The sequence below is a fragment of the Narcine bancroftii genome, chromosome 7, assembly GCF_036971445.1.
Source record: "Narcine bancroftii isolate sNarBan1 chromosome 7, sNarBan1.hap1, whole genome shotgun sequence".
NCBI lineage: Eukaryota > Metazoa > Chordata > Chondrichthyes > Torpediniformes > Narcinidae > Narcine > Narcine bancroftii.
In genome coordinates, this window is record NC_091475.1 from 173,799,979 (window position 1) to 173,821,315 (window position 21,337).

Genomic DNA, 21,337 nt, shown 5'->3' on the forward strand with positions numbered 1-21,337 from the left:
TAACTCGTCCCTCTTGTACAGGTCCCACCCTATCCTAGAAGAGAGCCAAATGATCCATTTATTTAAAGTCGTTCTTCCTGCACTAGTTCCTGAGCCACATTATTTTCCAATATCTTGCCATACTGACTCGTGGTATTGGTAGTAATCCTGAGAATTAAACCCTTGCCTCCTAGCTCCCTAAAATCATTCTGCAGGACCACATCTTCCTTCCAGGTACCAGCATGGATCATGACTACTGGCTGCTCACCCTCCTCTTTCAGAATGTCCTATATCTTCTCTGAGATATTCCTGACCTTAGCACCATGAGGGAAAGATGGCATTCTCAACACAGGATACAATTTTGGTTAAAATGTATTAACAAACAAATTTAAAATAAGATAGTCGACAATTTAATTCCACTTACTTGTTAAAATACCCAGCAAGAATAAGTATTCAGTGTATGAAATCAAACCTAGAGCAAAACAAAAAAGGTGACTTTGTTAACTTTTTATGATTAATTACAATATTTATTAACATCTGGAAGCAGTTTTTGTAAAGAGGAAAATTAATACACAGAACTTAACTAAGATTTGCAGGTACATTTTTTTTATATTCCAGCAAACTGAATAAAGGACAGGCAAAGGTTATCAAATAGGATAATACAGCATAGGCCTACAAACCAGCAGCAAATTATTAATAAAAAACTTGCATAACTAGAAACACATGACCTATCCAAAAATATTTTAAAAATTCTATTTTTAGACAGAAATTAAAATACACCATTTCTGGATATAAAGATCACTAAACTTCCTTTGACAGGACTCATCCATGAATCGCAGATAGGATAGCAATTCAGCGTGGATAGCATTTGGCTCAAAAGTATTACATTGATGAAGTTTCTGAGATTATTGGATATCTCCCTTCAATGAAGAATACCATCCTATGGGATTTTTGAGTTTTGCTCATGATCTCCAGTCGAGAGGAGCAATTATTTCATCTAACTTCATCCAATCCGACTTTGATTAGGCTAACTGTGAGAGTACCATGGGTGACTTGCTTTGCATCTTTTCTCCTCGTTCAGTGGGAAAGCACAGCTCAATTCTGCACGCCTGGAACAGGATGTGAAATTGGCTTTGGAAAATCAACTTGACAGAAGATGATGTGCATGACAAAAATGCAAAAGTAAAAATAAAATAGAAACTATTATTTACACATGAAGGGAATCTCATACATTGGGAAATAAAATACATTTTTAAAATATTTACGTGTTCGTATTGTTACACAAATTCTTAGAATTCCTTCAATTTATAGATTTTTAAAAAATGTTCATCTCTATTGTACAGATTTATTAGAAGAGATCTATTGTATGCATTTAGGTTGTGCACACAGGGCTATAAAATCACTAATTAATTAGACAAAAGGTTAATAACCCAAATATTAATTTGGTGTATTTTCAATATTTTGCTCTTTATCATCCATTAGTTCTGTAATTTGCCTTAACTGTCTGATTCTTCATTACAATTAGCTGATACTGCATTAAGAATGAAAGGCTATGCCATTTAAAATCTCTGCAAAATCTCATTCTTCAGGAATTAATTTCAATTAGAAAATTGTGAGGAGTTAAGAGATTTATGAATATCCTTATTCACCATTTACAGTTCAAATTGCCTGTGTATTGATGGGGAGCAAAATATTTTATCCTATACATTTGGATGACGAGCTACCCACTTAAAGGACTGCCTTGCCAAAACACAAATGACAGGTCCAATAACCAATCTGTTATAAAATAATTTAAAGGCACAAAATTGCAGATGGTGGAAGACTGAAATAGGAATAACGAACGTGCTGGCAGCATCTCTCTCTGGAGGCAGAAACAGAATTAACATTTCAGGTCAATATCATCAGAATTGGAAAGTGAATAAGAAAAATACAAGAGTGCTTTAAGTTGCAGATGTGAAGGGTGCAGAGACCAACATGAATGCTGTGATAAGGCAGAAACATATCGAGTGGTGCCACAATACTTTCAATGCCATCCAGTTAATAGCTGAATAAGAGGAATTGGAGAGAGAAAAATATAAGCAATAATTGGAAATCTGAAACAAAAGGAAATGCTGGAAACACAGCAGAATTTTGAGGAAACCACTTGCAGGCGAGACAAAGGAGATGCAGGGGATGTTATATATTTGGATTTTAAAAAGGCCTTTGGCCAGGTGCTGCACATGAGGTTGGTTCACAAGATGAGAGCCCATGAAATTACAGGGAAGTTACTAATATTGGTAGAATATTGGCTGATTGACAGGAAACAGAGAGTGGGAATAAAGCAATTCTATTCTGGTTGGTTACCGACGACCAGAGAATGTACTGTCGGGGGTCAGTGTTGGGGACACTTCTTTTGATGCCATGTAATAATTTGGGTGGTGAAATAAATAGCTTTGTGGCTAAGTTTGCAGATGATCCAATGACAGATGGAAAGGCAAGGAGTGAGGAGGGAAAAGAGAGGCTGCAGAGAAGCTTCAATAGATTAGGAGAATGTGCAAAGTGGCAAATGAAATACAATGTTGGAAATTGTATGGTCATGCACTTTGGTAGAAGGAATAATATGTCAGACTATTATTTGGATGGGGAGAAAATTCAAAGGTAAAAAAAACTTGGGAGTCCTAGTGCAGGTTACCCTAAAGCAATGGTTCTCAACCTTCTCTTCCCACTCACGTACCACCTTAAGCAATCCCTTTGCCTTTAAGTTCTCTGTGATTAGAAAGGAATTGCTAATCAGAGAACCACTGCTCTGGACCCAATTGTTACTGAAATATTTTTTACTAGAGAAAAATTGTCATTGGAGTTATGAAACCGTGCACATAATTTGTCAGTTGGGTACAATTAACACAGTGGTTTTCAAACTTTTTCAAACTTGCTCTGTGATTAGTAAGGGATTGCTTAAGGTGGTATGTGAGTTTAGGGGGGGTAGTTTGAAAACCAATGCCCTAAAGGTCAACTTCCAGGTTGAGTTGGATGAAGAGGGTAAATGCAATGTTGGCATTCATATCTAAAGGAATAGGATTCAAGAACAAGGATGTGATGTTGAGGTTTTAAAAGGAACTGGTGAGGCTTCACATGGAAAACAGGGTCAAGTTTTGGGTTCTTATTTAAGAAAGGATGTGCTAGCATTGGAGAAGGTTCAGAAAAGATTTACAAGAATGATTCTTAGAAAGAAGGGATTAGCAAATGAGGAACACTTGACTGCTCTTAGACTGTATTCTTTGGAGTTCGGAAGAACGAGGGGGTGGGGGGGGGGGGGAAACACCCCATAGAAGCATTTTGAATGTTGAAAGGCCTGGACAGAGAAGATGTGGCAAAGTTGTTTCCCAAGGAAGAGGAGTCTAGGACAAAGAGGGCATAACTTCAGGATTGAAGGGCACTCATTTAAAACAGAGATATGGAAGAATTTCTTTATCCAGAAAGTGGTGAATCTCTGGAATTTGCTATCATGGGTGGCTGTGGAAGCCATATTGTATGATATATTTAATGCAGAGAATGATGGGTATATGAACTGTCAGGATATCAAAGATTATGGAGAGAAGGCAGAAGAATGGGGTTGTATGGGAGAATGGATCAGCTCATGATGGAATGGCCTACAGCTCCTTTATCTTATGATCATATCAGACAGAATCTGGGTAGAGAAAAGCAGGTGAATTTAGCAACACTGTACAGCAGGGAAGTCTGGTTCTTTGAAATTGCTGACCTTAGCATCGAGTCCCGTAGCTGCAAAGTATTTTGACTGTAGATGGATGCTATTTGTCAAATCAAAACTAGTCTTTGTTGGAACAGTGTAGGCGACCAAAGGTAGAGGTAGCATTGGAACAGCACTGGGATTAAAATGATGGGGTTGGGAGATTGTGCACTGAAAGATGCTCTGTGAAGTAGTGATTCAGTGTGCATTTGCTTTATTATAATGTAGAGATCACACTGTGAGCATTGATCACAATACACTGGATGGAACTGCATATTAATTGCTGCTTTATCGAAGGATGATTTGGGACCTTGATTGGTGGACAGAGACGATATAAAAGAGGTATTTTGGTCCAATAGGGAGAAATTACCATAAACAATTCTACACTATACTCAACAGATGTAGTGTGGAAAGTATACTGACTAGAATAATCATAACCTGGTGAGGTGCCCAGGAACGCAGAAGACCTCTTCTTATTTCCCTAACCATAAACTACTCCAACATCACAAAAAAACCTGTCTGCACCACAATTTTTCTTGCACTACTGTAAATGTGAATTTTTATTAAGTATCTTTTATATTTATTATCTCTTTCAGTGCGGAGGTTTATGTCTAAAATTGGATTTTTTTTTAACCAAGCACCCATTTGGCTGCAGGGAGGACATTTTTTGATGTGTATGATAATCAACTCATCATTATTATTATTATTATCATCAAATACCTTTTATATTCCGACAACACTCACTTGCAGGGATTTACTATTAAATTTGTGGCATTGCTCCATTTCATTAACTTTTTTATGAGAGTTACTCTCCATTGCTCTGCTACCCTTGCCAACATTGTTTACAATGTCTTCTTCTTTTGCTTGGCTTCGCGGACGAAGATTTATGGAGGGGGTAAATGTCCACGTCAGCTGCAGGCTCGTTTGTGGCTGACAAGTCCGATGCGGGACAGGCAGACACGGTTGCAGCGGTTGCAGGGGAAAATTGGTTGGTTGGGGTTGGGTGTTGGGTATGTATAATATTGGTTAAATTTACAAGCTTTTTCAGATGAATATCCACAAAAGTCTTTGCTTTTAATAATATTTCTTTGACATCATATAGACCACAATTGGGAAAAGCCCCATTGCCTTTATTTTTGGAATCATTTACAGTCTTGATGAATGGTTTTCACCTGAAACATCAACAATCCCTTTCTCCTCCATTGATACTACTAGACTCAGCGGGTTTTACCAGATGATTATTTTTGCTCCAGATTCTAACATCTGCAGCCTCTGGAGTCTCTACAAAAGTCCTTTATAATCAACTTTAAGAGTTCCTTAGCTCGAATATGATGCAGTGAGCTGAATAGGCTGGTTTATGTTTTAGTTCCAAAATGTTTTAGCTTCTAAACACTGGCAGGAGGTGAATTGTTTTGAGAGATCAGCAACATTATCCAATCTTTTCATTGTGGCAGTACATATAATTGGAGCGGCGAACTGGCCCTGCTTGTACACGTGCGGTCAGCAGGGCAGCCATGGCAAAGATGGCATCGTGGGTCCTTCTTTTCCTGTACGGACCAGAGGTACATGTACACTTACGTCACTGTGACAAGTTCTGGTGCACAAGGAGCAGGCTGCAGCGTGAACTCCAAACTAAATTAGCTGTGTTAAACAAACTCACAGCCTGCTGACTCAGTTCTTTTCGGTGCGCTCACGCACAACCCATTACACTGGTGACCCCGATGAATTTCCATGTTATGAAGACTCAGCATAAAGGACCCCGCAGCTGTAGGTGCCATTGTGTTATAGCTGCCTATATTCTAGACGAACAGGCCCCACATCTGGTTTGGCCAAGTGGAGGCCTACCTTGGATTAAACAAAATACTTCCACACCATTAGCTCGCTGGACCGGGAAGCCGCTTCACGAGTTGATGACATCATCCAGGCGCCGTCAGAGGAAGGTAAATACATGGCTCAAAAGAATCTCCTCATAGCACTTTACATGCTATCACAACGTGAAGGGCCGCCAGGCTCCTTGACCTGGATGGCCTAGAGGACAGGATACCATCCACTCTCATGGACAAGATGCTCACCTTAGCAGAGGGACACAATCTCCGCCTCACGTTTGAGGAGGCGTTGCTCGAGCAAATACCCAAGGACATTAAGCTGCTACTGGCTGACATAGACTTCAGCGAGATATGTAAGGTCGCGGCACGGGCAGATGTCATTTATCATTCCAATCGTGAGCCTGCAGGGACAGTCAACTCCATTACAAGGCCAGAACCTCCCCGCCCACGAACTAAGAAGCCTGTCCCAAAACGGTGCTTCTACCATAAATGGTGGGGTGCAGGAGCATACAGATGCCGTCAGCTTTGCTTGTTTCAGGGAAACGACAGGGCTAGCCGCCATTAATGACCATGGCAACTGGCCAGCCAAACAGCCTACTTCACGTTTGGGTCAGGATCTCGGGCCGCAGATTCCTCGTGGACACGGGTGCGGAAATAAGTGTCATTCCCCCTACCTTGCTTGAGACACATGGGAGACCTCACAGCCCCACCCTGCGCACAGCCAACAAGTGCTATTAAAACTTTCGGCAAGAGATGCATCCCTGTACATTTTGGCAAGACCACTTTCAATTGGTCGTTCACACTGGCATCTGTGGACAAGCCTCTTCTAGGTGCAGATGTCTTGCAGGCACACTGTCTATTGGTAGACCTCCAGGGCAAATGACTGGTCCACTCAGATACCTTTTAGACTGTACACATTGGCACGTCCAATAAGCCCACCACCCAGCTCACCTCTGTGGAGACTTCGCACAGCCAATACAGCCACCTCCTTGCCAGCTATCCCTCCACCTTGTGTCTCCAATTCACTGTCGCCATGCCGATGCATGGTGTCCAGCACCACAAAGCGACCACAGGCCCGCTAGTGCATTCATGACCCTAACGTATGGCCCCTGATAAGCTCAACCTCACCAAGGAAGAGTTTAAGCGCAAGGAGGAACTCAGTATCGTCCGCTGGTCTGACAGTCCATGGGCCTTTCCCCTCCATTTGGTGCCCAAGTCCAATAGCAGCTGGAGACCCTGAGGAGACTACAGACGCCTAAATGATGTGACAACGCCAGACTGCTACACATTCAAGACTTCACAGCAAACCTCCATGGTGCATGCCTCTTCTCTAATATCAACCTGATCCGCGGAATATCAACCTGATCCGCGGATACCACCAGATCCACCCATACGATGTCCAGAAGACCGCTATCATCACCTCCTTCTGCCTTTTTGAGTTTCTCTGCATGTCATTTGGCCTGAAAGACGCAGTCCAGACCTTGCAGTGCCTCATGGACGCAGTCAGCAGAGACTTGCATTTCCTTTTCATCTACCTGGATGATATGTTGGTAGCGAGCAAGACTCTTGAGGAGCACATCTCATATCTTTGCCAGCTTTTCAACCAACCGGCTGAGTTTGGCTTCACCATCAACCCAGTGAAGTGCCAGTTCGGCCTTGATGAAATTGACTTCTTGGGCCACAGGATCACCAAGGATGGTGCCACTCCTTTACCCGACAAGGTGAAGGCTATCTGACGGTTCACCAGACTGACGACTCTGAAAGGACAGCAAGAATTCATGGGCATGGTGAATTTCTACAACAGGTTCATCCCCTGCAACTGCCATCATCATGTGCCCACTCTTCATGTTCAGGTTGAACTCCAAGAAAGACCTTGATTGGACTGACGAGGCGCAGGCCGCATTCCAGAAGACCAAAGAGGCCCTGGCTGCCACAATGATGCTTGTCCACCCATGCATGGGCATGCTCACAGCCCTCACTGTTGACACAGCCAACACAGTGGTGGGCGGTGTCCTGGAACAGTTTGTAGACAAAACTTGAAGGCCCCTCGCCTTTTTCAGCTGTCTCATGCTACTCAGCCTTTCCCATCCCTCCATCTGAATGATGGAACGGATTATATCATCCTGTTTCGTCTGGCACAGGCTGCGCAAGCAGGTTAATGAATGGGTGAATACCTGCACGCACTGCCAAACTGCGAAGGTCCAGTGGCGCTCCAAACCCCGCCTCCAAAAGTTTGTTGCATCGACTTGCAGGTTCCATATCCACCTCGACATAATGGGCCACTCTGAGGGTCATACTACCTGCACATGATAGTGGACAGATTTACCTGATGGCTGGAGGCCATCCCCATCCCGGATACCACCAATGACACTTGCCCCAGGGCTTTCCTCTCCGCCTTGGTCTCCCGCTTTGGAGTCCCAGCGCAAATAACTACCAACCAGGGGGCTCAATTCACTTCCACCCTTTGCAATGGACTCTCAAAATTCCTGGGCACCCTGCTACACCGCACCGCTGCCTACCATCCCTAGTCCAAAGGACTAGTCGAGTGTTTTCATCGCCAACTTAAGTCGGCACTGATGGCAAAACTGGGCAGACAAACTGCCATGGGTCCTCTTTGGTATCTGCACAGCACCGAAGGATGATCTCAAGACCTCCTCAGCAGAGTTGGTCTACGGTGAACCCCTTGCAGTCCCAGGCCAATTCCTCCCTTCACCACCAGGGCAATAATCCGGCACCACCATCGAACTGGAAAGACTAAGAGACAAATTGGGATCACCTGCACCACCACCGCCATTGTGACACTGCCACCCCCTGCCTCCGCTTTCCTCGCAGGTTTAGACACCTGTGACTATGTGTTCGTTCGCAGCAGCGGACACAGGCCACCCCTCCAGTGCCCCTATGAGGGACCTTACAAAGTGTTTCAGAGGAATGTCTCCATCTTCACTCTTGATATTGGGGGCAGAGAGGAACTTTTCGCCCTGGACCACCTTAAACCAGCACACTTGGACTTGTCAGACCCGGTAACGGACCCACGCCAACACGTAGGGGTTGACCACCGAAGCAGCAGATCTCATCCACGACGTGCAGTGCGACCACCAGCACCAGTTCTGGTGGGAGGGAGGGTGGGTTGTGTGGTGTCATACATAATTGCAGCAGCGAATCCGCCCTGCTTGTCACGCGCAGTCCACGGGGCAGCTGCAGCAAAGATGGCTTCGCAGGTCCTTGTTTTCTGGTACAGACCGGAAGTATGTGTACATGCTTATGTCAGTGTAACATGAGTTCTTGTATGCGAGGGGCAGGCTCCAGACGACCTTAAAGGCTGCAGTGCGAACTTCAAAGTAAATCAGTTGTACTTAATGAGCTCACAGCCCGTTGTCTAGTCTTTTTGCTGCGCTTGTGCACAACCCACTACATCGTGCTAATTTTGAAAGATCTGGCCACACATAGCTGAAAAGTGCTGAGATCTTGGTGACACTTTTAACTGTGTTTGTGCATTTTTCCCTGATCTTGTTGTATACTTTGCATATATTCAATGGAAAGAGCTTGATGCCCTCATTGCTTTTAATAATCTTTGACATCTTCTAAACTACAATTGGGAAAAGCCCCATAGCTTTCATTGTTAAGATTATTTAGACATATTGGGACTAATGTGCACATTAAAGTAGCTTTGAGCTGTGCTGAGTATTGGGACTACTGGTTGGAACTGCCCTGTGATGAGTGCATCCCAGAAACTGCTGGCACTACGCATTCAGAACAATTCTTGCTGTAGTCTTTTCTCAGCAGGTACAATTGGTGAATTTTAATGATCCAATTCAGAGGGTGTTGGTCCATCACAGTATTACGTCAACATGGACAGAATAGAAGTTCAACTAGTAGGACAGCTCCAGTAACCTGGGTTCAATGCTGGTCGTTCATACCACGCGCCGTTCACATGATTTTGTTTATTTCCATATCCTGAATATGTATAGTAGGTTAGTTACTTAATTTGCTACTATAAATTGTCCCTAAGTGAATGATAGAATCTAGGAGGAGTTAATGCAAATGTAGGGAGAACAAAATAGGTTTAGTTAAAATAAGCAATAAAGTAATGCTTGATAATCCACATGATCTGGCAGAGAATGTTGTTTCCCTGCTCTATGGTCCCAGCATCTAAGATGGGACATTTATTTATTTTCCTGCATTTGTTACAATTATCATTCTACAGATGCTTCCAAGATATTTCATATAAAATCAATAATAATGCGAGGTGAAACGCGGTGATGCGCGGTGACACCTCGAATCTGGCCACACTGTAAACACATCCGGTTGTGGCTGATGTGCGGCGATTCGAGGTGCTCCAGCGTCCTACTTTTGAGGTGGTCGATGCGGGGTGATGCGAGGGACGACCTCGCAGTGGAAACACCGCGGGTGACTCACCGGAAGTCGCGATTTTTCACCCGCGGTTTTCAATTGCTCATCGGACTTCCTGGTCACCTCGCATCGCCCTGCATCACCTCCCATTCCTCGCATCGCCCTGCATCACCGCGTATTCATCGCTCGGTAGAAACAGTTCGGGTAGTCCTAAAATGCGCGGTGATGCGAGGGACAAAAAAATCGCGGTGATGCAAGGAGATGCGGGGTAATGTGAGGTGTCCTTAGTATAAACACACACAATGTGCAAATGGTCGCGTCCAGAAACAACTACAATATTATTTAGAAAGATCCAAGTAATTCAGCTTTATGCTAAATCTGGAAGATTTGACATACAACCAATCTGTACATTCCTCATATATTTATGTAATTGACACATTTTTTGGACCACATTTTCAGGCCACAAAATGAGGGGGTGGGTTGATTTTTACATGGGTCACACTTTTGACCTTGTTAAGTACCTGTGTCATTCAAGGCATTGGGAGCTCGGATGGCTGGGACCAGGTGGTATAAGACTGCGATCTGGGCATCGGAGGATCAGATGGGTGGATGGCCAGGGCTCCGGTGAGCAGCCGAGGTGAGGGTCCGCTTTTGAGGCATCGGGAGCTCTGGTGGGCAGGCAGCTGGAATTTGGGTGCTCCGATGGGCAAGCGGTTGAGGCGAAGGTCCACTGTCAGGGTGCTGGAAGCTCTAAAGGGTAGGCAGCTGGGAATTTGAATGGCTGGGTGGCTGGGAGTGGGGGGGGGGGAGTTGAGGGTCCACTGTCAGGGTGTCGGGAGCTCCAGTGGGCAGGTGGCCGGGCAAGGATCCGCTGTCAAGGCGTCAGGAGCTCCAGTGGGCAGGCAGCCGAGGCAAGGGTCCACTGTCATGGACTTGGGAGTTCTGGTGGGCAGGCGGCTGGAGGATTGGGAATTTTGGTGGGTGAGATGGAGGCTGGGCCGAATGTCTGCTGTCAAGGCATCGGGAGCTTGGATGAGCGGGTGGGTGGGTCAAAAATTGTGTGTGGGGGGGGTTGACTTTTACATGGTTCATAGAAAAACACCAGATTTTGGGGCCAAATAAGGAACGCTAACACATAAAGCTTCCAAGCTGCTTGCTGGATCATTGGTACAGCGAGCCCTGAGCCAAAAGAGAGCACTGCTTAGTTAGGAAACATGTCCCCTTGACAAGGTGAAACTGCTTTCCCTTGAAATAAACATTCTTTTTCACTGTTGGTTAATGTGCTTAGACAGACAAAATAATTTCTCAGAAAAGTTATCAAGGAAAAGTGCACTTTGTCCAACCACAAGATGTTAAAACAGTTCAGATGATCTTTTACTGTAAATCCCATGTTAAGATAAACATATTTATATAAACTCCTAATTCAGTATTGAAAACACACTAAAAACTGTTTTAATAAATGTCATCATGACATCATGCTTGTGAATATTTAAATATAACTAAAAGAAATATCACCATGAAAATATTACACTGGATAGCAGCTATTTTGCAATATAGAATGGGTTTTGATACATCAACAAAATAAAACAACATAATAACATGGGGATGAAGAAAATGTGAATTAAAACAACAGGCATATTATTCAAAAAATGGTTATTTTTATTGAAAATCAACCCGAATTACTAAAGTTGGTGGATAAATAAGAAAGCAAAGAAGTACTATATCCTTCAAATCATTAACTGATATCATTACTATCCCCTTATGACCATTCTTAGCATATAATGCTGTCCTCTTACATGTAGGTGCCAGTAATATTCAAGTGCCTCATCTCTTTGCAAGCCTTGACGGTGTTGATGAGTTATTAACCCTTGGGGCATCATTACAGAACCAGTACCCATCATCACCGTACATCTACAATTTCCCTCTGTCGTCTCCTGATAGAGACATTATTGTAACGTTTCACCTTGCATGAGAGCTAACTCATTGCAGAATAGCAATCAAAGCTAGAAGTCCTCTATAGCGCATTTCTGCACATCACATGGCAGACTCACATGATCACTTTGTCCTTGAATTTTACTTCTAAGACAGAGATCGAGTAGATACAATATCTGTAGAAGCTAACGTTCTCCAGAATGTTAGGTCTGCACTATTTACTAATTACATTGAGACCATTATAGCTATTAATGATGAGAAAAAAAATGCTTCTTACAATTCAATCCAGTTATTAAAAAAACAATTAGAGGACCATTTAGAGCAAAGTCAATAAATAGTCCAGTGAAGATTAATCATATTATAAGCAGAATGTATGTTGCAATAATTGCCAGCTAATGTGTGAAACTGCATCTGGAAGAACATGAAAAGAATTTGTTCTTGATACAATGTCATATAGATATGTGTCCTTCAAACAATTCAGGTCATATGTAATCCTTGCTGTGTGCTACAGATAAAATAGACCCTGTGAGATGGAATAGTTATGATAATATAAGAAATTCAAATTTAGATAAAAATATGTATATTTTATACAGACACTACTCCAAAGTTTCCACAAGATGGCAGGTGATACACATTTAACCATTCAAGGCTAACGGCTGCATTCCAGGGTGCACTTACGTTACTCACAGGTACAAAAAAATAAGAAATAGTTATTTGGCACGGATAATAAGTACAACCAATGATTCCCTTTGCACCAAAAGATACTATATGGTGTACATCTTTACATTTTAGAATTGTCTGGACATTCAGAAATCCAACTTTAATGCACGAGTTTGGGTACAATTGACCCTTAATTGGAAAATTGCACTTAATTTGAAATGCAACTAGACTTTAATGTATTTGGTTTTTAAAAAAAAAGCTTTAAGAACATACTCTTTGATGCATTCAAGCATGGAAATTTGTTAAATTTTGATTGTTACAACAGTTATATTTGAATAATACAACACAAAACAACATTTAAATTCACCATGTAAATTCACAACCTAATGGTAATCTGAATTGAAATTACAGAGGTTAAAAAAGCCATAGAAAACTACATTCTAGTTAGGTAGAATACCTAAATACATAATTCCTTAATACATCTTAATAAAAGCTTTATTTCAAGAAATCTACAATGAACTTAATCAGTGTTTAAGGATCCAACATTACATTATTCCTTGAAGGTATGCAATTAGCATGAACACTCATTCAATATTTCACTTTGGTGTGGAAAGCTTTGAGATGTGAGTTTTATTCCCCAAGCATCATATTTAAATGACTGAGAATGACTGTGGAAACTCATGTTCAATTAGTCTTCACATGTTGAGTTGGTTTTGAAAGCTCATAACAGGGAGGGAAGTGAGGGAAGATGACATATGTGATGTGAATTTTGAGTTGGGACTGAAAATTTAAAGGAGGGACCCATGCAACAGACAGAAAGTAGAGGGAACAGAAAAAGAAATGCTTCCAGTGTTCATCCATCACTGTTCTCTCTACCAATGCTTAGCCACGGCTGAGGAGGATCCTGTCCAGGGTGAACCAATGCAAAGCAGCAGGATCACATAACATATCAGGGTGGCACACTGAGTGTAGTGGTTAGTGCAATGCTATTACAGCACCAATGACCAGGGTTCGAATCCAGCACCGACTGTAAGGAGTTTGTGTCTGTTTTTTCCCTGGTGCTCCTCCTTCAGGTGCTCCAGTTTATGGGGGTTGTAAGTCATTTGGTGTATTTGGGTGGCACAGACTTGTGGGATGGAAGTGCCTGTACCCTGCTGCATGTGTAAATTTAAAATCTATTAAAATTTTTAAATAATCGGTCAGGTGCTGCAGGTCTGTGAGGCCAGCTGATGGAAATCCTAACAGACATCTTTAATGAATCAATGCAGTAATCCACTGTCCATAAGTTTCAGTCAGCCAAACAGAATAATCAATGCTTAATTAGTTTAATGCAAGGAGGAAAAGTTAACCAATGCTTTGGGACTGAGCCTTTTCTAAAAGTTAGCCTGTTCTTCATCCCTTACCCCTTCCTTCCTCCTCTCCTCTCCCACCTTTTATTCAGCTGCTTCAGCCGCCATGCTTTTTGCTCAAACCATACATAACCACATAACAATTACAGCACAGAAACAGGCCAGTTTAGTCCTTCTAGTCCACGCCAAATACTTTCTTCCACCTAGTCCCATTGACCGGCACCTGCCCCTTAACCTTCCATAACCCTCGCATCCATATAGCTATCCAACTTTTCTTTAAATATTAAAATTGAGCCCACATCTACCACTTTGACCAGAAGCTTTGACTAGACTCCCACCACCCTCTGAGTGAAGAAATTCCCCCTCATGTTTCCCCTATTCTTTTCCCTCTTCAATCTCAATTCATGCCCTCTTGTTTGAATCTCTCCCACTCTCGACGGGAAAGGCCTGTCCACATTGACTCCATCTGTCCCCATCATAATTTTAAAGTCCTCTATCATATCACCCCCTCAATCTTAAAGTCCCAGCCTGCTCAACCTTTCCCTGTAACTCAAACCTGAAACCTGCAACATTCTTGTAAATCTTCTACGCATTCTCTCTATTTTGTTGATATCCTTCCTATAATTCGGTGACCAAAACTGCAGACAATATTCCAAATTTGGCCTTACCAATGCCCTATAAAACTTCAACATGACATCCCAACTCCAGTATTCAATACTCTGATTTATGAAGGCCAACATACCAAAAGCTTTCTTCACCACCCTATCTACATGTGTCTCCACTTTCAGGGAATGATGTACCAGAATTCTTAAATTTCTTTGTTCTATGGAACTCCTCAATTATCTACCATTTGCTGATTATTCCTATCAAAATGTAGCATCTTACAGTTATCAGTATCTGCCATCTTTCAGCCCACTCTTCTAACTGGCCTATATCCCTCTGCAAGTTTTCAAAACCTTTCTCACTGACCACAACACCACCAATCTTAGTATCATCTGCATACTTACTAATCCAATTTACCACTCCATCATCCAGGTCATTAATATACATGACAAACAATAATGAACCCACTAGTCATGTGGGCGTCATGATGTCCAGCAGAGGGCGGGTTTATACCCAACACTCCCCCCCCCACCCCCCAAGCAATAAATGCCGACTGGGGCCCTTCAAACTAATAAGATATCGGGCCCAGGACTACAAGTGAGGATTAGAACAAATCTCGTGAGTAATTATAATTATAAAAGGGAAAGTATGTAATAATAATCAGGGCACATAGTCCTTAAAGCATTCAGGTGGTCTTCTTTCTCTTATTGACTGCCTCGGTATGGTTTACTGTGCTGGTCTTTTCTTGGGACCCGTAGATAGTTGGGTTGGTGGCGACTGTCTGCCTTCACTGCCCTCCTGGCTGCATGTCTCAGTTACTGGACTCCAAACTGGGCTCTTTGGCTTCGTGACAGTCTCTGTGCCCCCCCCGCCCCACCACTCAGCCTGATGGGTGGAATGATTAGGGCAGGCCATGGCAGGTCTGGTTCAGTTCATGAGGCAGTTCGTGGACTTTAGTGTCAGTCAATACTCATAATTGGTCCATGTGTCGCTTCCACAATCTGTCTATAAGCTTGTACCAGAACTCTCTTGCCCACTTCCAATGGTGAGGTTTGTGGCGATGCTGTTTTTTTGCAATTGGAGACCACCTAAATCTGGAAGAACCGTGGACAGCCTGGTCCGCAGGTTGTGGCCAAACATTAGTTCTGCTGGGGTGTGCTTTGTGTTTCTGTACCCCAGTAGGAAATCTGTGATTTTGTGTGTCCAGGAGGAATTTAGAAGTTTCATGGTTTTCATTGCTTTTTTAAATATTTGTTGGGTATAAGCCCGCCCTCTTCTGGGTATCATGACGCCCACTTCATGATGTGTGTCAGTAGCCAGGTTAGTCTAATAGAAGTAAAGGTTGAGAAAGCATCACATCTCCAAGTCTTAATTGTGTGAGTGCATACACAACAGTGGCGACGAGGAATGAAACGAACCCTACATGTACTCCATGTATCAACCGTGAGAAAGAAAACAATAGAAGGTAGAAAGCAACTACCTAACAACCCCAACAAATTCCTGCCAAAAGATCAAGGTGAAAATGCGGCAAGATTGATGGAGGGAAAGTTCAGGGAATTCAACAAAGTAGAAGAAAATTGGGATAACTACGTAGAACAGTTTAACTATGACTGCATAGCCCATAATATTGTGTAGGGTCCAGTAAACTGCAAACGTGCCCTCTTCCTCAGTATAATGGGCAGCAAGGCATTCAACCTCCTTAAGACCTTGCTGGCCCTGGAGGATCCAGGGACCAAGACATTCAATGAATTATGCACAGCCCTAAGGAACCACTTAAGTCCCAAATCAACAGTTATAGCAGAAAGGCAATGATTCTATAAAAGGAGACAAGGACCAGGAGAAACAGTAAGTGAATACCTGGCATTGTTGCGCAAACTGGTGCAGGACTGTCATTTTGAGCAGTTTCTAAATCAGGCATTGCGAGACTGATTAGTGATGAAGCTGGCAAATCGCGAAGCAAGACAAAAATTATTAGCAATGGATGAAGATGTTATATTACAAATTGCATACGAGTTAGCCTGAAAGTTTGAAATGGCAGATAAAAACTTGGATGTGGGTCAACCAAACCTACCGGTCGGGAGGTCTTCCCACCAACAATGCCTCCATTGTGGGAAATACAACCACTGACCAGAAAACTGTTTCTTTAAAAATGCTAAATGCAATCATTGCAAAACAGAAGGACATATCAAAGCTAAATGTCCGCTTCTAAAGCACAGATGGCCTGCAAATAAGCAGGCAGTTAAAGTCAAAACAATTCCAGAGAGAGTTAGAGAGAGGCAACCTAGCAACAATGATGATAACAGCCCAACAACTGACCTTCAAGCTCCTGAAATTTCAGCTCCGAGGAATAAACGGAGGAAACACAGCAATCTTTAAACAGATAAAAATAAACGGACGCCCCCTGAAGATGGAGTTAAGACAAAGGAGCAGAGGTCTCCCTAATGCCGTTACATGTAAAGGAATGCTTGCTACCATGCCTCCCGGTAAAAACAACTGAAAAATCTAAAATCTGTTACAGGAGACAGAATCAAAGTGTTTGGAAAATGTACAGTCCAAGTACAATACAAACAACAGCAACCAAGAACACTCTCTCTCTACATCGTAGATTCCCAGGGACCAGCACTCTTTGGAAGAAATGGCTACATCACATTCCCCTAGACTGGCTGGAAATCAGTTTGATACTAAATGTAAACCACACGGCCACCTCCCAGCCAGAACTCGACCAAATTCTCAATAACCACGCAGTGGTTTTCCAACAAGAATTGGGGAAAATCAAAGGTTTTCAAACCAAACTGCAATTAAAAGATAATGCAGAACCAAAATTCTTCAAAGTTAGAGCAGTCCAATTTGCTATGAAAGGAAAAATTGAGGCTGAATTAAACAGACTAAAACAGGAAGGTATATTAGAACCAATACAACACAGCAATTGGGCAGCGCCCTTCATACCCGTACGAAAAGCAAACTGGGAGATTTGCATTTGCAGCGATTATGAAGTCACCATCAATCTATCACTCAAAATACCCAAACACCCAATGCCCAAGGCAGAAGAATTGTTCCAAGCACTAAACGGAGGGAAAAAATTCACAAAACTAGATTTGTCACAAGCATATCAACAGATAGAATTGCACAAAAAAAATCAAGGGAAAATGTGACAATCAATCCCCATCTGGGCCTATTCACCTACACACGGGCCTATTCACCTACACACGGGCCTATTCACCTACACACGGGCCTATTCACCTACACACGGGCCTATTCACCTACACACGGGCCTATTCACCTACACACGGGCCTATTCACCTACACACGGGCCTATTCACCTACACACGGGCCTATTCACCTACACACGGGCCTATTCACCTACACACGGGCCTATTCACCTACACACGGGCCTATTCACCTACACACGGGCCTATTCACCTACACACGGGCCTATTCACCTACACACGGGCCTATTCACCTACACACGGGCCTATTCACCTACACACGGGCCTATTCACCTACACACGGGCCTATTCACCTACACACGGGCCTATTCACCTACACACGGGCCTATTCACCTACACACGGGCCTATTCACCTACACACGGGCCTATTCACCTACACACGGGCCTTACAGAGTTTCAGCAGCTCCTGTGATTTTTCAAGCAACAAATGGACAAGTTACTAGATGGACCCTCAGTTGAGGGCTACCTAGATGATATCATCATCACGGGCCGAAACAACAGTGAACACTTACAAAACCTTGAGAAGGTTTTAACCAGACTACAACATGCTCATATACGAAAGGACAAATGTGTCCAGCCTCATATCTTCTTTTAGCCTTTCTAATTTCTTTCTTTCTATTCCTCAAGCACCTCATCCATTCCCTGCTGTCTACACCTATTAGACACACCCTTCTTCCTCTGAACCACATTCCAAATATCCTTTGAAAACCAAAGCTCCCTATATTTTCTAACCTTTCTTTTAATCCTTTCAACATTTCTCATTTGAATATCCTACATTTATCTGTGGCATCCTTCCCATAAAATAAATGATCCCAATCCACACCTTCTAAATCCTTTCACATCTCCTCAAAATTAGCCTTATTCCAATCAAGAATCTCAACCTTAGGCCCAGCCCCATCCTTCTCCATAATTAATTTAAAACTACAGGTACACAATCTTTTATTCAGAACCCTTGGGGGGCAGTGTGTTCCGAATTTCGGATTTTTCTGGATTTCAGAACAAAAGCCAGCTGCTCCAGATTTAAGCCCACCTGAATTGTGCTGCTGTATCCGTCCCCTTCCAGTTGCGCTGGCGTCTCTCCCCCCCCCCCACAGCTCACCCGAGTCGCGCTGCCATCTCTCTCCCCCCTCACCCACCCAAGTTGCGCTGCCGTCTCTCTCCCCATTGCCCACCTGAATTGCGCTGCTGTCTCTCTTCTCCACCCCGCCCACCAGAGTCGCACTGCCGTTTCTCTCCCCCTCACTCACCCAAGTCACGGTCGTCTCTCTCTCCCTTGCCCACCTGATTCGAGCTGCTGTCTCTCTCTCCTCCACCCCGCTCATGCTGTCGTCTCTCTCTCCCCTCACCCACCCGAGTTGCGCTACTGTCTCTCTCTCTCCGTTGTACCAGCACCAGGAAAAAAATGCCAGTTTTTGGAGCTTTCGGATTTTAGATGTCCAGATAAAGGATTGTGTACCTATAATAGTATTAGACCCAAAGTGTTTCCCAACACAAACCTCTGTCACCTGACATATCTTGTTCCCTTATATGAGATCCAATACTGCCCCCTCTCTTGTTGGTTCTTCTAAGTATTGATTTAGAAAACTTTCAGTAGACATTTGACAAACTCCAACCCATCTAGTCCTTTTACAGTATGGGCATCCCAGTCAATGTGTGAAAAGTTAAAATCTCCTACAATCACCACCTTACGCTTACAACACTTACATGCTATCTCCTTACAAATTTGTTCCTCTAATTCACTCTGTCCATTAGTGTTTTCATGCCTTTCTCATTCCTCACTTCCACCCAAATAGCTTCACTGGATGAGCCCTCCAATCTATCCTGTCATCGCACTGCTGTAATGTTTTCTCTAACAAGTACTGTGGCTCCTCCACCTTTTATCCCCTGTTCTAGCACACCTAATGCATTGGAATCCTGGAACATTTAGCTGCCAATCAAGCCCCTCTTGCAATCAAGTTTCACTGATGGCTACAATATCATAATTCCATGTGTCACTCTATGCTCTAAGCTTATTCACCTTACTCACCATGCTACTTGCATTGAAATATATGCACTTGAGAGAACGTTCCCCCACATTCACTCCTTTGATTACTACTTACTTTTGCTACCCCTTCTCCTTCATTAATTTCCACAATCTGATTCTTCTCTCCCTTCAAATCGAGTTGACTTTCTACCCTAATCACTGCACTCTTATTCTAATTCCCACCCCCTTGCCAAACTGTTTAAACCCTCCCCAACAGATCTAGCAAACCCAGATATTGGTCCCCCTCCAGTTCAGGTGCAGCCTGTCCTTTTTGCACAGTTCAGACCTTCCCCAGAAGAGAATGGCGGGTACAAAGTTCAGTGGTGTGCAAATAACGAATGATGTATCCTGGACTGATCCTGGATGTATCTTCATTAGTCCTGACCAGCTGAAGCAGTTTGTGTCTCATTCCAGATCCCAGCTTTTGTTTTCTCCTGTTTCTGTTTATTGGCATTCCAGGATTTTTATGGTGGTAAATTCAATGGCAATGTTGATGAATGTAAATAATTAATTGGGCTCTGTGACAGAATATAGATATGTTTTTTGGGAGATAAATTGGGAAAGGTTTGTTAGTGTAGGCCACATACAAACACTTTAAAACAGATCTCATTTAAAATAATAGAGCTCTGCTCATGCTAGACATATTGGCGCCAATAACCTTTGCTGGAGCTTTGGAGAGTGCCCAAGAGACTTCACTAATGGATTGTTGTATACAAAAAGTCAACAAATGAAAGAGCTTGTCAGAACCGCATTCTGTCTGGAGTGGAACTTGCTGTTCTAGGAGGGTCATGTGGTTTTGCAAGCAGAAAGAGTAAAACAGGCTTTCTCTCTCTGTCTGAGAAAGACACAGGGATCAGTTCTACAATTTTACAGTCAGTAGCAACAACTGGATCTGGAACAGGACAAGCTGGCAAGCTTGTGGAAAACCCCATTTGGAAGATGGGTTGTGAGTCCTTAGTTCATCCTGGTCAAAGCCCTTGTAGTTCATGCAAGAGGAGAGGACTGCCTGTCTAATGTTTCATTTGGAATAAGATAAACAAAAAGGCACACTGTGGTGACCTGAAAGAAAGAAGTTATCATCTGGAGAACCCTGAGGAGGCAAGTTTCTTGACACTGAAGTGGCTGATTTAAAAAAGGAATCAGTTGTGGGTTTCAGTGTACAATGAATCTCTCTTTGGAAACCAACAAGAATCTTCTATTTTTCCTTTTAAGCACAGTTTAAGAATTGCCTGCAACCAGTGAACTTGGAGGAATGAGAAGTGAGATTGGTCTGTGAACCAAATAACTTTTCTGAACTTACATATACATTACATATATGTGTGCTTGGAATTAGAAGAGGGCTAATTTAGGTTAGTTAATAGTGATAATATAAAGTTTGATCCTGTTTTCATGTTTTAAAATAATGAAAAGCAACTTTTGTTTAAGTAACCATTTGTCTTGGTGAATATCTATTGCTGCTGGGTTTTGGGGTCCTCTGGGCTCGTAACAGTATTATTATCTTCTTCTTTGGCTTGGCTTCACGGACGAAGATTTATGGAGGGGTAATGTCCACGTCAGCTGCAGGCTCGTTTGTGGCTGACAAGTCTGATGTGGGACAGGCAGACACGGTTGCAGGGGAAAATTGGTTGGTTGGGGTTGGGTGTTGGGTTTTTACTCCTTTT

General features: G+C 43.0%; 1 protein-coding gene across 1 annotated transcript in view; it reads right to left on the reverse strand.

Annotated features, from left to right (window-relative positions):
* The window catches only part of micu2 (mitochondrial calcium uptake 2), a 419,472-nt gene that overhangs the window by 115,713 nt on the left and 282,422 nt on the right, over positions 1 to 21,337 (reverse strand). Inside the window, exon 6 of the mRNA XM_069891395.1 lies at positions 404 to 451. Within this exon, the coding sequence (XP_069747496.1) occupies positions 404 to 451 (48 nt within the window). The remainder of the gene's footprint in view (positions 1 to 403; positions 452 to 21,337) is intronic.